This window comes from Phyllostomus hastatus, unplaced genomic scaffold (genome assembly GCF_019186645.2).
Source record: "Phyllostomus hastatus isolate PE091 unplaced genomic scaffold, TTU_PhHast_1.1 phas_contig_38, whole genome shotgun sequence".
NCBI lineage: Eukaryota > Metazoa > Chordata > Mammalia > Chiroptera > Phyllostomidae > Phyllostomus > Phyllostomus hastatus.
The window spans coordinates 26,419,908-26,435,929 of record NW_025333869.1 but is presented as its reverse complement, the minus strand read 5'-3'; the positions used below and the strand labels follow the sequence as shown (position 1 = coordinate 26,435,929).

General features: G+C 38.9%; 1 protein-coding gene across 1 annotated transcript in view; it reads right to left on the bottom strand.

The window, feature by feature from the left end:
- PPA1 (inorganic pyrophosphatase 1) overlaps positions 1 to 15,229 on the bottom strand; it is a 38,081-nt gene extending 22,852 nt beyond the window's left edge. The window contains exons 1-5 of the mRNA XM_045842060.1: positions 15,042 to 15,229; positions 12,600 to 12,658; positions 3,114 to 3,167; positions 1,966 to 2,085; positions 86 to 172 (exon numbers count right to left, since the gene is read on the bottom strand). Of these exons, the coding sequence (XP_045698016.1) occupies positions 86 to 172; positions 1,966 to 2,085; positions 3,114 to 3,167; positions 12,600 to 12,658; positions 15,042 to 15,105 (384 nt within the window). The 5' untranslated portion in view covers positions 15,106 to 15,229. The remainder of the gene's footprint in view (positions 1 to 85; positions 173 to 1,965; positions 2,086 to 3,113; positions 3,168 to 12,599; positions 12,659 to 15,041) is intronic.
- Between the last annotated feature and the right edge of the window lie 793 nt (positions 15,230 to 16,022).

Genomic DNA, 16,022 nt, shown 5'->3' with positions numbered 1-16,022 from the left:
TTTGTAATATTTTTAAAAGTGTGAATGTTATCTATTTCATTAATATCATCTGGGCACTAAAGAGAAACATTTCAGATTCCATTACCTTGCTTCCAATTTCACAGACATCAATCGGGTCATTGTCGCCACAATAGCCAGTGTGTTTGTCATTGTGTCCTGGGTCTTCCCAAGTCTAGAGGGAAGAAAGACTTAGAGCATATGGTTCCTATGTGTGCCACTGACCGAATGGGTCGTGCTGACATTAGAAGATAACATCACATGAGACCTTCTGAAAACACAGTAACCTGCAGCTATTTGTTCTCATTTAAAAAATTCCTTATTCATATCTAAGAATCTTAACTACACACAATAACTTTAATTAAATGCTAAGGCTCCTATTATGCATAGAACGCTACACTAAATTTAAGCTTTAAAATAGGTAATGGTCCTATTTAAAACCAACAAAAATCAACCACCTAATAACTGAGACAAATGCAGACACAGATATAGGCCTAAATATTTACTTTAAAAATATATTAAAAGGAAACTGCTTTGAGGAACTCTTGGTACTTATTATCTTCTACTAACTAGATTTTCTTTAAAATACATTTCCAAAGCAGAGGTTGGTAGGCAGTAACACTGCAACAGAAACTATGTGTTCTGATGGTAAAAGTGTCACTGCTGGCCAGGAGCCAAAATTAAAAAGTTTAATTAGGACTTTTTGAAGCTTCAAATTGCTGGCTTTCTTTCCTGCTAAACTGCAAGGGAGTCCTTGCAGAGCATCTCATAAAAGAACAGATGGCCTATGTTTGCCAAGAAGTGCAGTTTCAAACATAGCTGTTGTTTTGGCTCTTTTCTCCTCCAATCCAGAACTCATTTCTTGGATACGTTTGCCTACTCAGCTGGGATATGAAGGGTGACAAAGAAGACCAGGTCCCACAAAGCCTAATCCAGCCTACAGAAGAATAAGAATTTCAGTGTTTCCCAGATTGATATTTCAAGGCTGAATACTAAATCAACTGAAGTACAAGGTGTCTGCCTATAATTAAGGCAAACAACTTTATAATTACCTAACAAGCTAGATAAGCTTGACCTATGTTTGGTAACAGATTGTTTCATAGTAGATTCCACTTAATAGGCTTAATGGTTAATAAAAACAAACCATTTACCAACAGGAAAAAAATTAATTGGATATTTTGTGTAAAAATCCTGAGGGCCACAGCATTATCCTAGCCAAACCAGAATTAAATCCATCATTCACTCATAAAGGACCCGACTCTAGTGATTCTTTATTCAAATGTTACATAAAGACCCACTGCACACTGGCATAGGGCTGGGGATTAATTCGTAAACCATGCAGACTCCCCCCGCACGCCCCAAGGGTTGACTGTTCAGGACAACAGAACCTTATTCTTACTTATGACAGAGGGCTTGGCTTAAGGAAGGAATCAGGACTCTAAACATAAAAGTCAACAGCTGTGTGAACTAAGTGCTTTCTTCCTCATAATAGCCACATGAACTAAGTACTATTACTAACTCAGGGGGAGATATTCATGTCTCAGGGAGGAAGAAACAGAAACCAACTAGGTAACTTAGCAAGTGGTAGCCTTGGTATTTGAACCCTAGTCTGTCTGGGGCCAAAAATCCATGCTTTTATAACCACTAGCCTATACTGTCTCTCTTAATAGATTTGCCACTCATTCTGTAAAAAAAGAATTTGTATAGTTTATAACTAGTCTCTATAGAAAGATAAATATTTCAAAAAAGAACTTTCAAATGTGAACTTCAACATTGTAAACAATTACCTTTCAATTTATCTCGAAAGTTATTCAAGGAAGTATTAAAATAGTTAATTACCCATTATGTTTTTAAAGTCTATTCTAGCAAAACCTTTCTGAAGGTGTTTAAATCTTTTGTTACTAACAGCAGTAGGTTAATTTTTTGGAGGCTAAAAAGTACATTTCCAACAATTGCACAGAGGCATACCTGAGGGATGGCACCGTAGTTCCAGATATATCCTTTATAAGGGAACAAATTTGCAACATAACGGAGTTTTCCTTTTTTCACATCTTGTTTAATTGGGTTTAAAGGCTCCTTTGTAGCAATCTGAAATTTAAAAATTTCTAATCATTGCATATTTGGAAGTGAAATACTACTCAAATAAAGGATATGCAGAAATTATGTATGGAATGCACACCTCCTAGTTCCACTGTAATGATGTATTATACCCCTAACGTTTTTATAAGTTCAAATAAAAGTTTCTCCACAGTCAGCCTTTAAGTGGAAAACATTTGAAGTTATGGAAACTATCAAGAAGGGAAAAAGAACATTTATTAATTCCAGAGAGCAAAAACTAAATTTACCTGGAATAAATCCTAACATTTGAGAAAATATTTTTATTAAAAAGGCAAAATAAATATTACCAAATTCAGCTTTCCTTTAAAGCATTTAAAATTACTGAAATCTTTGAATGTCTATTACATGCAAAGTGGGTTACATTCAAAAAGCTTAACTGATACAAAACACATAATAAATATCCATAACAAAAAGCCAAATATTTACTTAGGTGTCATCAGAAGGAAATTAACAAAACGTAACAGAAATTCTAATAAGATCATTTGTGGCTGGGGTGGCCAAGGAAAGCCTGTTGACTCTATGAAGTCACAACAGATTAAAAAAGAACAAGACAGAGGAGAAAAAGATAATTCCAGGCTTTGGGAACTCCAGAAGCAAAGGTATGGGGAAGGTAAGTCTGTAGCACATTTGTATATTGTAAACGGTTGAGTTTAGCTGGGGCACAGAGGTAAGACTGGAAGGCAGTGGGAGAAACAACTGGAAAAGAGAAAGAGGAAAACCCTGGGCTTTAGCTGTTTAACCCTTGAGCAAATCAGTGTGGTTAGATGAAAACCACCGTATTTTGCTGTGTATAATGGGTGCTTTTTGACCCAAATTTTTGAGGGAAAAATACGAATTAGCATCATACATGCATATAATGATTACATACCATGAGTATAATAATGACCTGTGTATAATGTGCACAAAAATGTGGGTGCGCATTATACACAGAAGCACATTATATGCGACAAAATGCGGTAACATCCTACATCTGACTGTCAATCTAAGACAAAACATACCTCCATTTTCGCATTAGACCAGCGTGGTACTTCAACCACCATGTGGAACACATCCTGAAAAACAAGGGCGGATGGTCACAGGAGCCAATGGGTTCTCTTCAATGAGGTGCCCCAGTCCTTCCAAAATTAACTGCTCATTGTTTCAGATCTCTGAAGCCATAATAAAATAGTTGTGTGGGTATGTGTGTGGAAAGAATATTTTCATAAAGAAAGGAAACAGTTTCTAAACATAACAGAACTTGTATCTCTGAGGAAGTCCACCTTCAAAAGCTATCATCTCCAAAGCCCATTCATTTCCATTGTGACTCTGCCAAGTACTCGAAATGATTCGGATCGCCTATTTCAGAGGTGGTTTATCAGACAAACCCCAAATCAATTTAATTACTTTGTCATACTTTAGTTTTAGCCTCAAAGAAAATTACTTAGCTTGATCACCCACACTATCCTCCCAATTTGGTTTGCTTACTTGGTGTTTAAAAACACAACAAAAGAAAATCACAGTCATCTCATTTTGCACACCTAAGTCACATACCAACTTGACCTATGGTGTTTAATTACAACTGAGCTTTAAGGAGTCAGAAAATTATTTTTACCAAGGAATAAAACTTTAAATTCAGTTTTTCAGTTTACAGCCTCTATAAGAGGCACACATGAAGCCAAGTCTGCAATTACTCTATTATACAATGTGTACTTTTAAAAGTTTATTTCAAATGAAAATCACAATAGTTACATAACTTCTTAGATTTACTTCTTTGCTAGTTTGCATTAAAAAATAGGGACTTATAGAACTGTACACCTGAAGCCTACATAACTTTATTAACCAATATCATCTCATAACTTTATTAACCAATATCACCCCAATAAATTCAATTTAAAAAAGAAGGACTGATGAGCAACAGTAAATCAAAGGTTTCAAGTCAATAATTACTGTGCTGCTATTTTTAACCAAACAGAAAAGCTACATAGATTTATGTTCAAGAGTGTAAAACTTCTGCCACTCATCTAAGTTCTTGGTTAAACCACAGGTGACTAAAATATGTTCTAAGCCTCTTGACACTTATTTGCCAACAACACAAAAACTACAAAGAATGGAGATAATATTTAAATCCAGGACTGAATAAACTGTTCTATCTTTGTAAAGTAATAATGGATGGTTTTAGAAAAGTAACATGAATTTTTGAGGGTAGTTTACAAGAACTGCATCTCTCTGCATCACTTTGGCATTAAAATGTAGGACCTGTAGATCCACGAGACTGGAGCAAACAAAGCAGGGGCTTTACCAGTCTCCGGCAGCAATACACTAACTGCTCACAAGATGGGGCTGTTACTTCGTGGGAGGTTAAACCGAGCTGAGACAGACAAGGGGACCGAAGTTAATTTTTTTAAAGAAAATATTATAAAATGAATACACTGCCTAGAAAAAAAGTAGCAAATAGAGCTGAAATCACTAATTCAAAGTTTGAAAACGACAATAAACACTCCAGGGGAATGAAATGGTAAATATACAGATCTCAAAACCACATTACCTAATATTACAAACCTGCACAGCTAATGGAAACCAAAACAAAAAACAAAACCACCAAAAAACATCATTAGCTGAGCCAAAAATAGCAAGGAGTATCCTGCAAGAAGCCACATATCCAACCAATTCATTTGTTTCAACAAATATTTATTAAACACTGCAAGTATGTGCCAGACACTTTTCTAGGCACTGAAGACCAGCAATGAACAGAAGAAAAGCTTTTACTTCCCTAAGGGCTGGATTTCCAGACCAGGTCCTTCTGGCTCGTTAGGCCTCATGCTACAGCTTGGGGCCCACAAACCTGCTGTGGATGAGGGACTAGTCTGTAAAATGAATGTTTTAGCACATTCTCAACTGTATGTAGATGCTGTAGTGATTACTGTATTCTTGATAAAAGCAAAGCAAAAAATGTGAAGTAGCTTTTAGTTATTACTTTCTCCATTAATTATCACAAAGAAATGTGCTTTTAAATATTTTGATATAAAAAGAGGTTTCTCATATATTAGCAGGAACTACTACTATTTCCCCTGGACAACATGACCAATTCAGGGGGTTGCCACTAGGTGAAAGTGAAACAATTTTCAGAGCAACAGATGTGAGAAGTTCAACCAATTATCCATTGCCAGAAAAACTTCTACTGTTAAAACCCGCATTCTCATTGGAACTCTTATGCACCAGTGGTAGGAAAGTAAAACGGCACAAGTCTCTGTGGAAAACAGCATAGTGGTATTTCAAAAAATTAAAAATGGAATTATTATATCGTGCATTATGGACATGGCTGACTCAGTCTTAAAGCTAATCTGCCATACTGATTCTTGTTCCCCAATTTGGGAATGTACACTGAAACTCTGTAATGAGCCACCCTTGACCTTACCTGTCTCTTAACCAGCTCTGACGCCAAAGCCCCGGGGCAGCTAGTGGCCCCCCTCCCCTTACATTCAACACACTCCTCTCCCAGCACCCAGACTCGGTGTTTTTAGCTGCAAAACACTGTGTGGAAGGCATGGGGGATACCCATGTTATCTTGCCACTGCCTAAGACACACCTTATATGTAATTTCTCTTAAATGCAATGCAGTATTCAAGTTGTCAGCCTGTCTCCAGTCTCTTGACCTTGGAAAATTTGACGTAATATACAGGGTCTGGCAGAGGTAAGGTTTGCTTGAGTGTGGTGGGTATAATAATTTACAATTTTAATTTGAACACTTCCCTAAAATGTCATATGGTGTGCTTGAGTGTGATATTGTTATGTTACAGAATTACATGCTCATGATTTTGTAATAAAAAAGGGGGGGTGTTATTTGTGCCAGACCCTGTATGTGATCTAGCGACGACACTTCTGGGTATATACCCAATGGAACTGAAAGTTAGGGTCCAGAACAGATATTTGTACACCTATGTTTAGAGCAGCATTATTCTCTGTAGCTAAAACATGAAAGTAACCCCAGTGTCCACTGGTGGGTAAATGGAAAAGCAAAATGTGATATATACATGCAATACTATTCAGCCTTAAAGGGAAGGAACTTCTGACACATGCTACAACGTGAATGAACCTTGAGGACATTGTGCAAAATGAAATAAGCCAAGGCACAGAAACACAAATACTGTATGATTCCCTTACACAAGACCCTGAAGTGACGGGGCTGGGCAGGGGAACGGGAAGTTATTACTGTTCAATGGGTACAGATTTCAGTGTCACCAGGTAAAGAGTTCAGGAGGTGAAGGGTGGAGGTGATTACACAATAATATGAATAAACTTAATACCACTGAACCGGATACTTAAAAATGGTTAAAATGGCAAATTTTATGTTACATGCACTTTGATAATTTAAAAATTGGGAAAGACACACATTATAATATTCCCAATGCTTATGTACTTAAAAATACTGAGACAAGATTTTAGAAAATTTAGTACCACCCAGAAATTCATACCTTTTTCCTTTAATCCTAACTGGTTTCAACTATTTCTTAGCTCAACTCTGAATTTATGGTTTTATTAGCCCCATCGTTAGGACTTCTCTGAACTCCACGTCTATGCTTTGGATTTCCCAATCCTTGCTCCGGCACCAAAGCCCTCAGAGCCCTGTTTAGAGTTACAGAGAAAGGAAAACAGCTTAGGATCCTTAGCAGGTTGATTTTGACAGGCCTGCAGAAGGTGGGGAAAAGGCAAACTACAGATTCAGCTCTGACTTCCCAAAGTCGGAAATATAGTAATCATTTAATCAATAAAGTAAGAATGTTAATATTAAAGATGCCCAAATTCTAAGGAGATTGAAAGCCTAACAAGCTTAAATTATAACATTGCATTAATCAAAAAGATTTGAAATAAATTTTAGGGATAGAAGAAATTTAACCTATTATCTTTTTATTTTTTCAGCTTTATTGAGGTATAATTGACAAATGAAATTATAAGACACTTAAAGTGTACATTGTGATGATTTGACATGCATATATATTGTGAAAGGATTCCTTGCCCCTCCCTGTCTTATTAATGAACATACCCATCACCTTACATATTTATCTTTTCTTTTTTGGGGAGGAGACATCATTTAAATCTTATTCTTTTAGCAAATTTCAATTACACAATACAGTATTAATCAACTATAGCCACCATGTTTTACATTAGATCTTCATATCTTATCTTATAGATGACAGGAGGTACCCTTACCAACCTCTTCTTATTTCTCACCCCCTCCAGTCCAATAACCACCATTCTACTTTCTGTTACTATGACTTTGACCTTTTTTTTTAAGATTCTACATACAAGTGGTACCACGGCAGTATTTGTCTTTCTGCCTGGTTTATTCCACTTAGCATAATGCCTTTCAAGGTTCATCCATGTTGCTATAATTTTATAATATATGTATATAAACAAGTATATATGAGACATATGAGGAGGGACCCCCCCCAAAAAAAACCCAAAATTATCTTCTGGAGGGCGAGCCCTTTGTAATACAGACTTCCCCCAGTAGGTGAGTGTTCTAGGAACCCATCTGTATCAGTGTACCAGCTGGTGTTGTTGTGAGAGGCTGTGTTAGGCTTCAGTGATGTAGTTTTTGACCAAAAAAAATGGCATGCTCCACCACCTCCCTGTGCACCACCCTACCTATTGATCCAATCTTGCCCTGAGCAACTTTTGTTTCTCAGGATGAAAAAGGGAAATATGTTTGTTTCCCAGGTCCTCAAAGGGAACTATTTTTGTCCAAGTGGAAAATGTGAAACAAACAAACAAAAAAACAGCAGAAGCACTAAAAGGCATCAAAATTGACAAGTTCAAAAACTATTTCTGAGCAGTGAAAAACACATGTTGCTAGGTGTATTGCATCAAATGAAGAGTACTTTGAAGGTGACTGAAGTTTAAACGTAAGAATGAATAAACAATTTTTTACAAATAAATTCTGGTTTTGGGGGGGTCCCCCCTCATTTATTTATATATACACACACACACACACACACACACACACACACACACACACACATATTTACATGTATACATATATACATGTATATGTATACATGTATATATACATATATACATGTATATGTATATATGTATATATACATATATACATGTATATGTATACATGTATATATACATATATTAATATATACATGTATATATATATGTCTCACATATAATATATACTTTATTTACATTACATTTTTCGTATCCATTCACCCATCGAAGACACAGGTTGTTTCCACATCTTGGCTACTGTGACTAATGTTGCAAAGCACAGGGGAGCGCAGACAGCCCTCAAATGCTGCTTTCACTGCCTCCGCGTTATACGCGAAAGTGGATTGCTGGGTCATACAGTCCACACACAGTGAGAACCCTGTATCGGGATCAGGCTTGCAACTCCACTGATTAAACAGGAATACTATAGTAGCGTGGTGATCACAGGTGCCATCTCCAAACTTTGTACTGAGACTTTGCTACAAGCACATTGTATGCATATTTAATCATCACAACTTAATTTTTTTATAAAGTTGATTAACCACAGACATGATTGGAATAGCTGTTTTCAAATTTCAGTCATCTTAAAGCTCATCTGAGGAGAAAAAATAGGAGCTTATTCTTTAGTTATGACAAGTTAATGAAGTTTCATTGTTATTAGTTTTCCTCTATGTTTCCAGTTCTAACTTTGGTCTGGAGAATGCAAAACCAAAAGATAAACAAAACCACCCAGAAAACCCAGACATGCTACATAAATAACAACTTGGGGAAGACAAACAGTGTTTATATTATTAATTCTGTGATATTTTTAAAATTTCAATTTATGGAGCTGTTTATAAAAAGAAGTAGAAAATTCAAAAGAAAGCAAGTTCGGTAAGAAAGTGAGTAATCTAAAAAGCATCCACTTGAGAAGTAAAAGAAATCTTAAAAAGTTTGGGTATGCTAACATAGTATCTTTAAAAAATTAAGAATGATACCTATAGCAAAAAATATTCTGCTCTATTTCTCAAGCATCAACCAACCTAGTTGATTAGAAGCTTGACTTTTTTTTTTTTTTAGGAGAGAAAAGGAACATAGCTCTATTATTTATATATGCTCCCAACAGTAGCCTGAAAAACAAGTAGAAGCCTATATTGTGAGAACTAGTATAGTATTTAACATTGAAGTTTAAGATGGAATAGGAAAATACCAAACTTCTAAAACTAAACAACAAATCATAATATTTGAATGCTTTCATATTTAGATAATATTTACCCATTTCAATTTGTGGTATGTTTTGGATTTTTAAAATTTCTGGTGTATTACTAATTTTATGTCTGCAGACATTCTGAGCTATAAGTGCTTTTTATATTTAATCCCCAAATAGACCCAAGGCAAAAGACTTTTTTTTTTAAAGATTTTACTTATGTATTTTTAGAGAGAGGGGAAGAGAAGGAAAAAGGGAGAGAAACAACATCGTGTGGTTGCCCCTCATGCACCCCCTAGGGGGCCTGGCCCACAACCCAAGCCTGTGCCCTGACTGGGAATTGAACCAGCGACCCTTTGGTTCACAGGCCCACACTCAATCCACTAAACCACACCAGCCAGGGCAGGACATTCTTATAAACTTGAAAAAGAATCCAGTGAGTCTTTGTCTTCTTCTATCCAAAGGATTTGGAAATAATCCTAGCAGAGTTCTAAGGATTCCCAGAATTGGCTGGATTGATTACCTAAGGGCAGATAAACTAAATTGAATGCTTTCCACATTGAAAGGTCCTGACTTGGAATAGGATAAGCCTTTGGGCATTTTTCCTTGGCAGAGCTGATTTAGGTTAAAGGTCCTTTCCCTCCTAATCACCTATCAAATGGATGACCATATTAGGAAGAAGGTCTATGGGCACACACACAAAAATGTATATAAATTTAACCATATTGGAATATTTTAAAATCACACTCTTCTGTAACCAACTGAATCAATTGATCTTTTATTTAGGCTACAGTCCAAAATAATTTCTGTATACCACACCCTTACTTGTTTTATACACCCTGAACTTCCTTAAAAACAAAACAACCCTTTCCTGCTTCTCAGGCAGGAATCTGAAGTGAAGTTCACTGAGGTCTGGACCACCAGTGAAATAGAGCTGTTGCAAGCACTTGTGCTTTTGAGCCATCTTTGGCTCAAAATGAAAATGCAAAGTCTTCATCTGAGTAATCCCAAGTTACAGTATAGACACAACCAATCCAGTCCAAGACTTTAAGGAGTCATAATACTTGGAGTGAAGATGTTTTCCATGAAACCAATGTAGCCTCAGTTTCCTATTCTAATATAACTTGAAGCAGCAATAAGAAAGAATAATAGCACAACTGCTATCATTCTGGTCCTTGGCTAGAATATTCTCTGATCACTTATTGCTATGGTCTCATTGTGTCTCCCTAAATTTCATAGGTCAAAATCCTAATCCTCAAAGATGATGGTACATTATGTGGGACCTTTGGGAAATGGTTAGGATGTGAGGGTAGAGCCCTCATGAACTCTTTTATAAGGGATTAGTGCCTTATAAAAGAGGCCCTGCCGAGCTCCCTAGACCCTTCTGCCACGTGAGGCTACACAGAGAGTTCTGCAGCCAGAAGAGGGTCCTCACCTGACCAGGCTGGCACCCTGACCTCAGACTTCCAGCCCCAGAACTGTAAGCAATACCTTTCTGCTGTTTATAAGCTATCCAGTCTGTGGCATTTTGGTACAGCATCCCAAAGGGACTAAGACACACACACACACACACACACACACACACACCCCTATACAATATATATCAAGAAAATGTTTCCTTCCTTAGTACATCTATAAACCAAAGTACCATCACTAAACATAGGGTCATCATTTTATAACTCTTCATTACTCAAAATGGTCTGAGATGTTACTGTAAAGTACTTTCTTGTACATACTAATTATACAAAAAAGACATTCAAGCTACCAAATGATGGCAATTCGAGAGGGAGGAAGGATCCTGCAGTTTCTATCAACTCCCAGGACACCAGATGTAACAAAATAGGTTTCTGAGTAAATACAACTTAGAGAATCCCCCAGGAGAACACATGCCAATTAGAGGTCCTCCTGTAACTGTGGCATGTAATTGGCCCGGGGCTGTCTGTGCCACTGCTTCCAGCTGGAGCCCGGCTCAGGCAGGCTCCCTGGAAGTGACACACGGGTTGGACTTTCTGCCAAGTGCAGCAAACTTCCTGGCAGAAGTAAAATGAATTTGTTTATTTTTCTCTGATAGTCAAGCACAGAAAAATATTAAGACACCACACACGAATAAAATTCCATCTTTACTAGTATTCCCGCTGTGCACGGGAATGTGATGGTCACATGTTTATGTACAGACATCTAGCTAAATAAAACCAATAACCTATGCAGCTTTTATAACTCAAAAAGATTTGTACTCACTATGAATCAAGCTTGTTAAGTGGAGAAAAAACAGTTTAAGGTAGAGAAAAGAATCAAACATTTGTCCTTTTGTCATTTCCTAAACACAGTAGAGTCTTCTCCTATTAGAAAGGAGGCTAAATAACTTCTCAAATCTGTACAAGTAATGCGGCTCTTTATAAAAAGAATAGAAAATATAAAAAGGCAAAAATGAAAGGAAAAACAAAGAGTCACTAGCAATTAATTCCACCTCCCAGGAATCATGAATATTTTGGAATATGTAGTTGTAGACTTTTTCCTAGGAAAGTAAAGATTCTTACCATTTTGTGGCAAACCTGTCAATCTGTGCTAAAGTTAGATTCCTTTGGCTCACTGGTACATGCAGGAACAGGCATCTCTTTTCAGAAGTCTGTGGACTTGCCTTTATTAACTCTACTTGTAGACCTTAACTCTACCACTCCACTAAAAATCCTGAATTTTTCTGTATTCACTGAATAATCTCGTTTATTTTTACTGTTTAGTAAATATTTCGAAATCCAAATTTTGAGCTACTTAATTTTAAAACCATTAATAAAGTACTAGGATTTTAGTTCCAAATACACATACGGAGAAGACCAATGTAATTTTTTTGGTAACTGAAGCAGCTTTACAACATTTGCTTCTATTCCTATTTATGCAGTTGCTTCTTTAACTGAATATCTGAATTTAAGACTGACTTCTTGCCCTGGATGGGTGCTCAGTGGGTTGGAGAGCCATCCCACACACCAAAAACTCCCGCAGTTGCAGGATCCATCAGCGGTCAGGGCACACACCTAGGTTGTGGGTTTGATCCTCAGTTGGGGTGCACAAGGGAGGTAAGCAATCAGTGTATCTCTCTCACATCAATGTTTTTTCTTCTCTCTCTTCCCCTTCCTCTCTCTCTAAATTCAATGAACATATCCTCGGGTAAGAATTTAAAAAAGGAAACATGACTGACTTCTTATTTAGTTAATGCCCTGTAACTCAGCACAATGAGGCATTTTAAGCACTTATTTTAAGAAAATCCATATGTGGAACTAACTGATCTCAGTAAAGAGACTGGGTTCAAAAGGTGACAATACCTTACCTTATCCGCATAAATTGGAATATCATGAAATGGAGATATATACTGTCCTTTTTCATTTTCTGCAAAATAAATTAGAAAAAGTTATTATTTTGGTTAATTATATTTTCAGATATATGAAGTGCACTTTTTAAAAAACTTTAATTTTTAAGAGCAGTTTTAGGTTTACAATAAAGTTGAGATGGTACAGAGATTTCCCATATACCCCCTGCTCTCACACACACAGCCCCTCCCATTTTCAATACCACCCACCAGAATGCTAAAGAACACATGTTCATACCAAGATTTTACCCCCACAACACACTGGTTGTGCACTTCGTCCTTCCTGGCCCTCCTCTAAGACTGGACTGCACCTTCATCCAATGTATTCCTTAGGAATCGAAGAGGTGCTATAAGGGCAGGGGCTGCCTTACATATACACCTTTGTGCCCCCAGAGCCTAGCAGTGCACAGTGTACAAAAAGTGACCAAATTGTTTTGGGTTGATCTTACATCAGTTAGCAGTTTACAAAACTAATGAGATACTTGGGCTTGGAGAGAAGGGAGGGCATCCATTTGCTGAATTATAAACCATGTTACCTTACATGTTATTCCAGGAAGACAAAGCCATCTTAGATTATGATTTTTCTTTGGGATAATCAAGCTGCTGTAACACTTGCACAGGTAATTTTTATATTCTAGAGACCTAACTACTATATCCAAAAAGTAATTAAAAAATTTCCTTTCTTTGCATCCCTTTGGGTTTAGAAACAAAAGTGGAATTGGAAAAATCTGTGACCACTCCCAATTCCATAAAGTTAACTCTGCAGTCCAACCCACTCTGTTTTAAAGGTAAATGTAGAGGTTAAAAAATTCCTATTAAGGAAGGAGTCTGAGAAATCTATCATTAAAAAAACCTTTAAATTATATAATTGGATATAATTATTGGTATTTCTTAAATTCCAGAGAGTTCCATCTGATAAAAAGTTACTTTAGCCAGTTCCAAAGTCAAGGAGTGGCTGTGGTCTTCCATGATGGCTATCGAATATTTGTTACCAATACATAAGATAAAAGCTGTATTTACTCTGCAAATACAGCTTGAATATTACTCAAACCAATTCCTGGCTCTTCAAACCAGGGCCATGCCCCTAAGTCCCTCCTCTAAAGAACTTCTGGTGCCAACACTAACTCCGGAAAAATAGCTCTGTGACTTATTTGTCAAAAGTTCCTGCACTGCCCTTGCTATTTCCAAAATTTAAAAAAATGGGGAGTCCCAACCCTGGACTTTACATGGTAGTCTAATGTTCAACTAGATGTGTACATCTGAGAGTTCACCTACCTTTTCCTCCCACCTGGGCTACTTACTTTTTTGATAGGAGCTTTGTTCATTCTTTCAGGATTCCCATTTGTTCCCTCTAAACCCACTTTACTGCCCTTCATACACTGGAAAACTCACAGAATTCAGTGCACCTGCCCACTTCCTTCCAAATACTGAAACTGAAAAGAAGTTAAAATAGAACGCCTCCTTCATCTCCCATAATCTATTCCTAGTAGTTTAGGAAGGGAGTTGGTAGAGAGTAAAGAAAGATAAACCCGAAGGTAGGAGCTCCAATGGCGCAATCGGTTAGCCCGAGCTACTTATAAGATTAAACCGGAAGGTAGCTCTCCTCCACCTACAGGGCGAAAGGTGGTGTGTCGAGGAAAGTGGAGCCGGCGGCCACTTCTGCTCATAGTGAGGACTTGGGGTAAGTACCCTTTAGACGCCTAATCCCTGCACACGCGAAAAAACTCCGCACTTTCTCACTCGGCTTGCCAGATTGACGTCACCTATTTAACTCGAAGAGAACAGCTTTCTGTTTCATAGGCCAGTTCCCAGCATCAGTGCTTTAGGGAAAACGGGTGGCAGAGGGGCGGGGGGGCTACCGGGATCCCCTCCAGCCCTTTCCATTGAAAGGGATGGGTCCAGTCCTCTACTGAATGCTCACAACCCGGGCCTGTTTCACCGTCTGCAGAACAAGGAGCTGCACTTACTCCGCTTGGTGCCCAAAGTCTGAGCCACAGTGATGGAATTACGGTACTAAGGAGTCTCCTCCCCACCCCACCCCACGCACCCCTCCTCCTTTTCTTCCAAATTCAGCAATCCTCTTTAGGGAATTAGTTTACCTCTAGGCGCCTTTCTAGGGTGACTCTGAGGTTTCCTTTTCTCATCACACTACCGAACACCTACAAAACTAGCCCGGCCCAGATTCGGGTCCACGGAGCCCATGCTCTCCCGACCAAGGACCAGACCTGTGAAATGGGACTTACTGGGTCATCCCAAGTCGCAGCCACCGACCAGAGGAGCCCACCCCGCGCCCGAGACAAGGGACTAAGCACGGGCCGCAGGCGTCCAGGCGGGATGCCGGAGAAGGCCCGGGAATGAATGGACTTGGGAGCGGGAAAGGGCCGCGGAGCCGCCGATACTCACTGAAGAAGACCCGGTAGTCAGAAGTGAAGGGCACGGCGCGCTCCTCACTGCTAAAGCCGCTCATAATGCCGGAGACCAGCCGCCGCTGCTACAGAGCAAGTAGCCCACACGCGGATCCGACTGACAAGGAAACCTCCGCGCCTGCGCACTATTGGGACTGGACTGGGGAGCGGCGCTGAGAGCTGGCTTTATTGCAGCTCGCGCACCCTAGTCTGCGCCTCCCCCGCTCGGCCCATCTCGTGCGCAGGCGCACTCGACCGGCAAGCGTGTCCTTGGGTTCCAGCTTTGCCTCCTCCCGTCCGCCTCCACTGACCCGCCCCTCGCTCCCAGGCTGGGCCACGTGGATGGCAGCCGGTTTTAGTTCTATTATTTGGCCCGCGGATTTTCGAGCTTTGACAAAGGAGAGTAAAAGCTCAAATTCTAAGCTTGAAGCAGCTACGAATTGGACGCCGACCTCTCCCCAACTACTCACAAGAATTCACCTTTGACTCTGGCACACCCTTTCCTACAGAGTAATTACTTATCTTAAAAGTCGTTTATAACTCACTTGCTTTACCAGAAAGACCCTGCCTGCGGTAAAAGTGAGTATTTGCAGTTTTCTAATAGGCCCGTTTAAGCAAAACTGGGCCTATTACTGACACATGTAATGGCTGCCAGCTAAGTACCAGATCCACCACTTTCTAAGTGTATGGCATCAGGCAAATTGCTGTTAACGTCCCAGACTCAGTTTCTCATCTGGGAAATGGGTAGTCACAGTAACTATTTCATGAGTTATTGGGATGATTAACTGAGCTGATACACGTCAAGAGTTGGAGGAAGAGCCTGACTGCTTGTAAGCATTCAGAAAATATAAGTTGTTATTCCCACCCTCCTCAGTGGTGGAGGATTCACTCTGCCCCCGTCCTTGCCTGGTCTATCCCAGGTCCTCAGGGACCTTAGATTGAAGCATTGGGAAAGTCCAGGCTTGAGATCCAAGTCCCC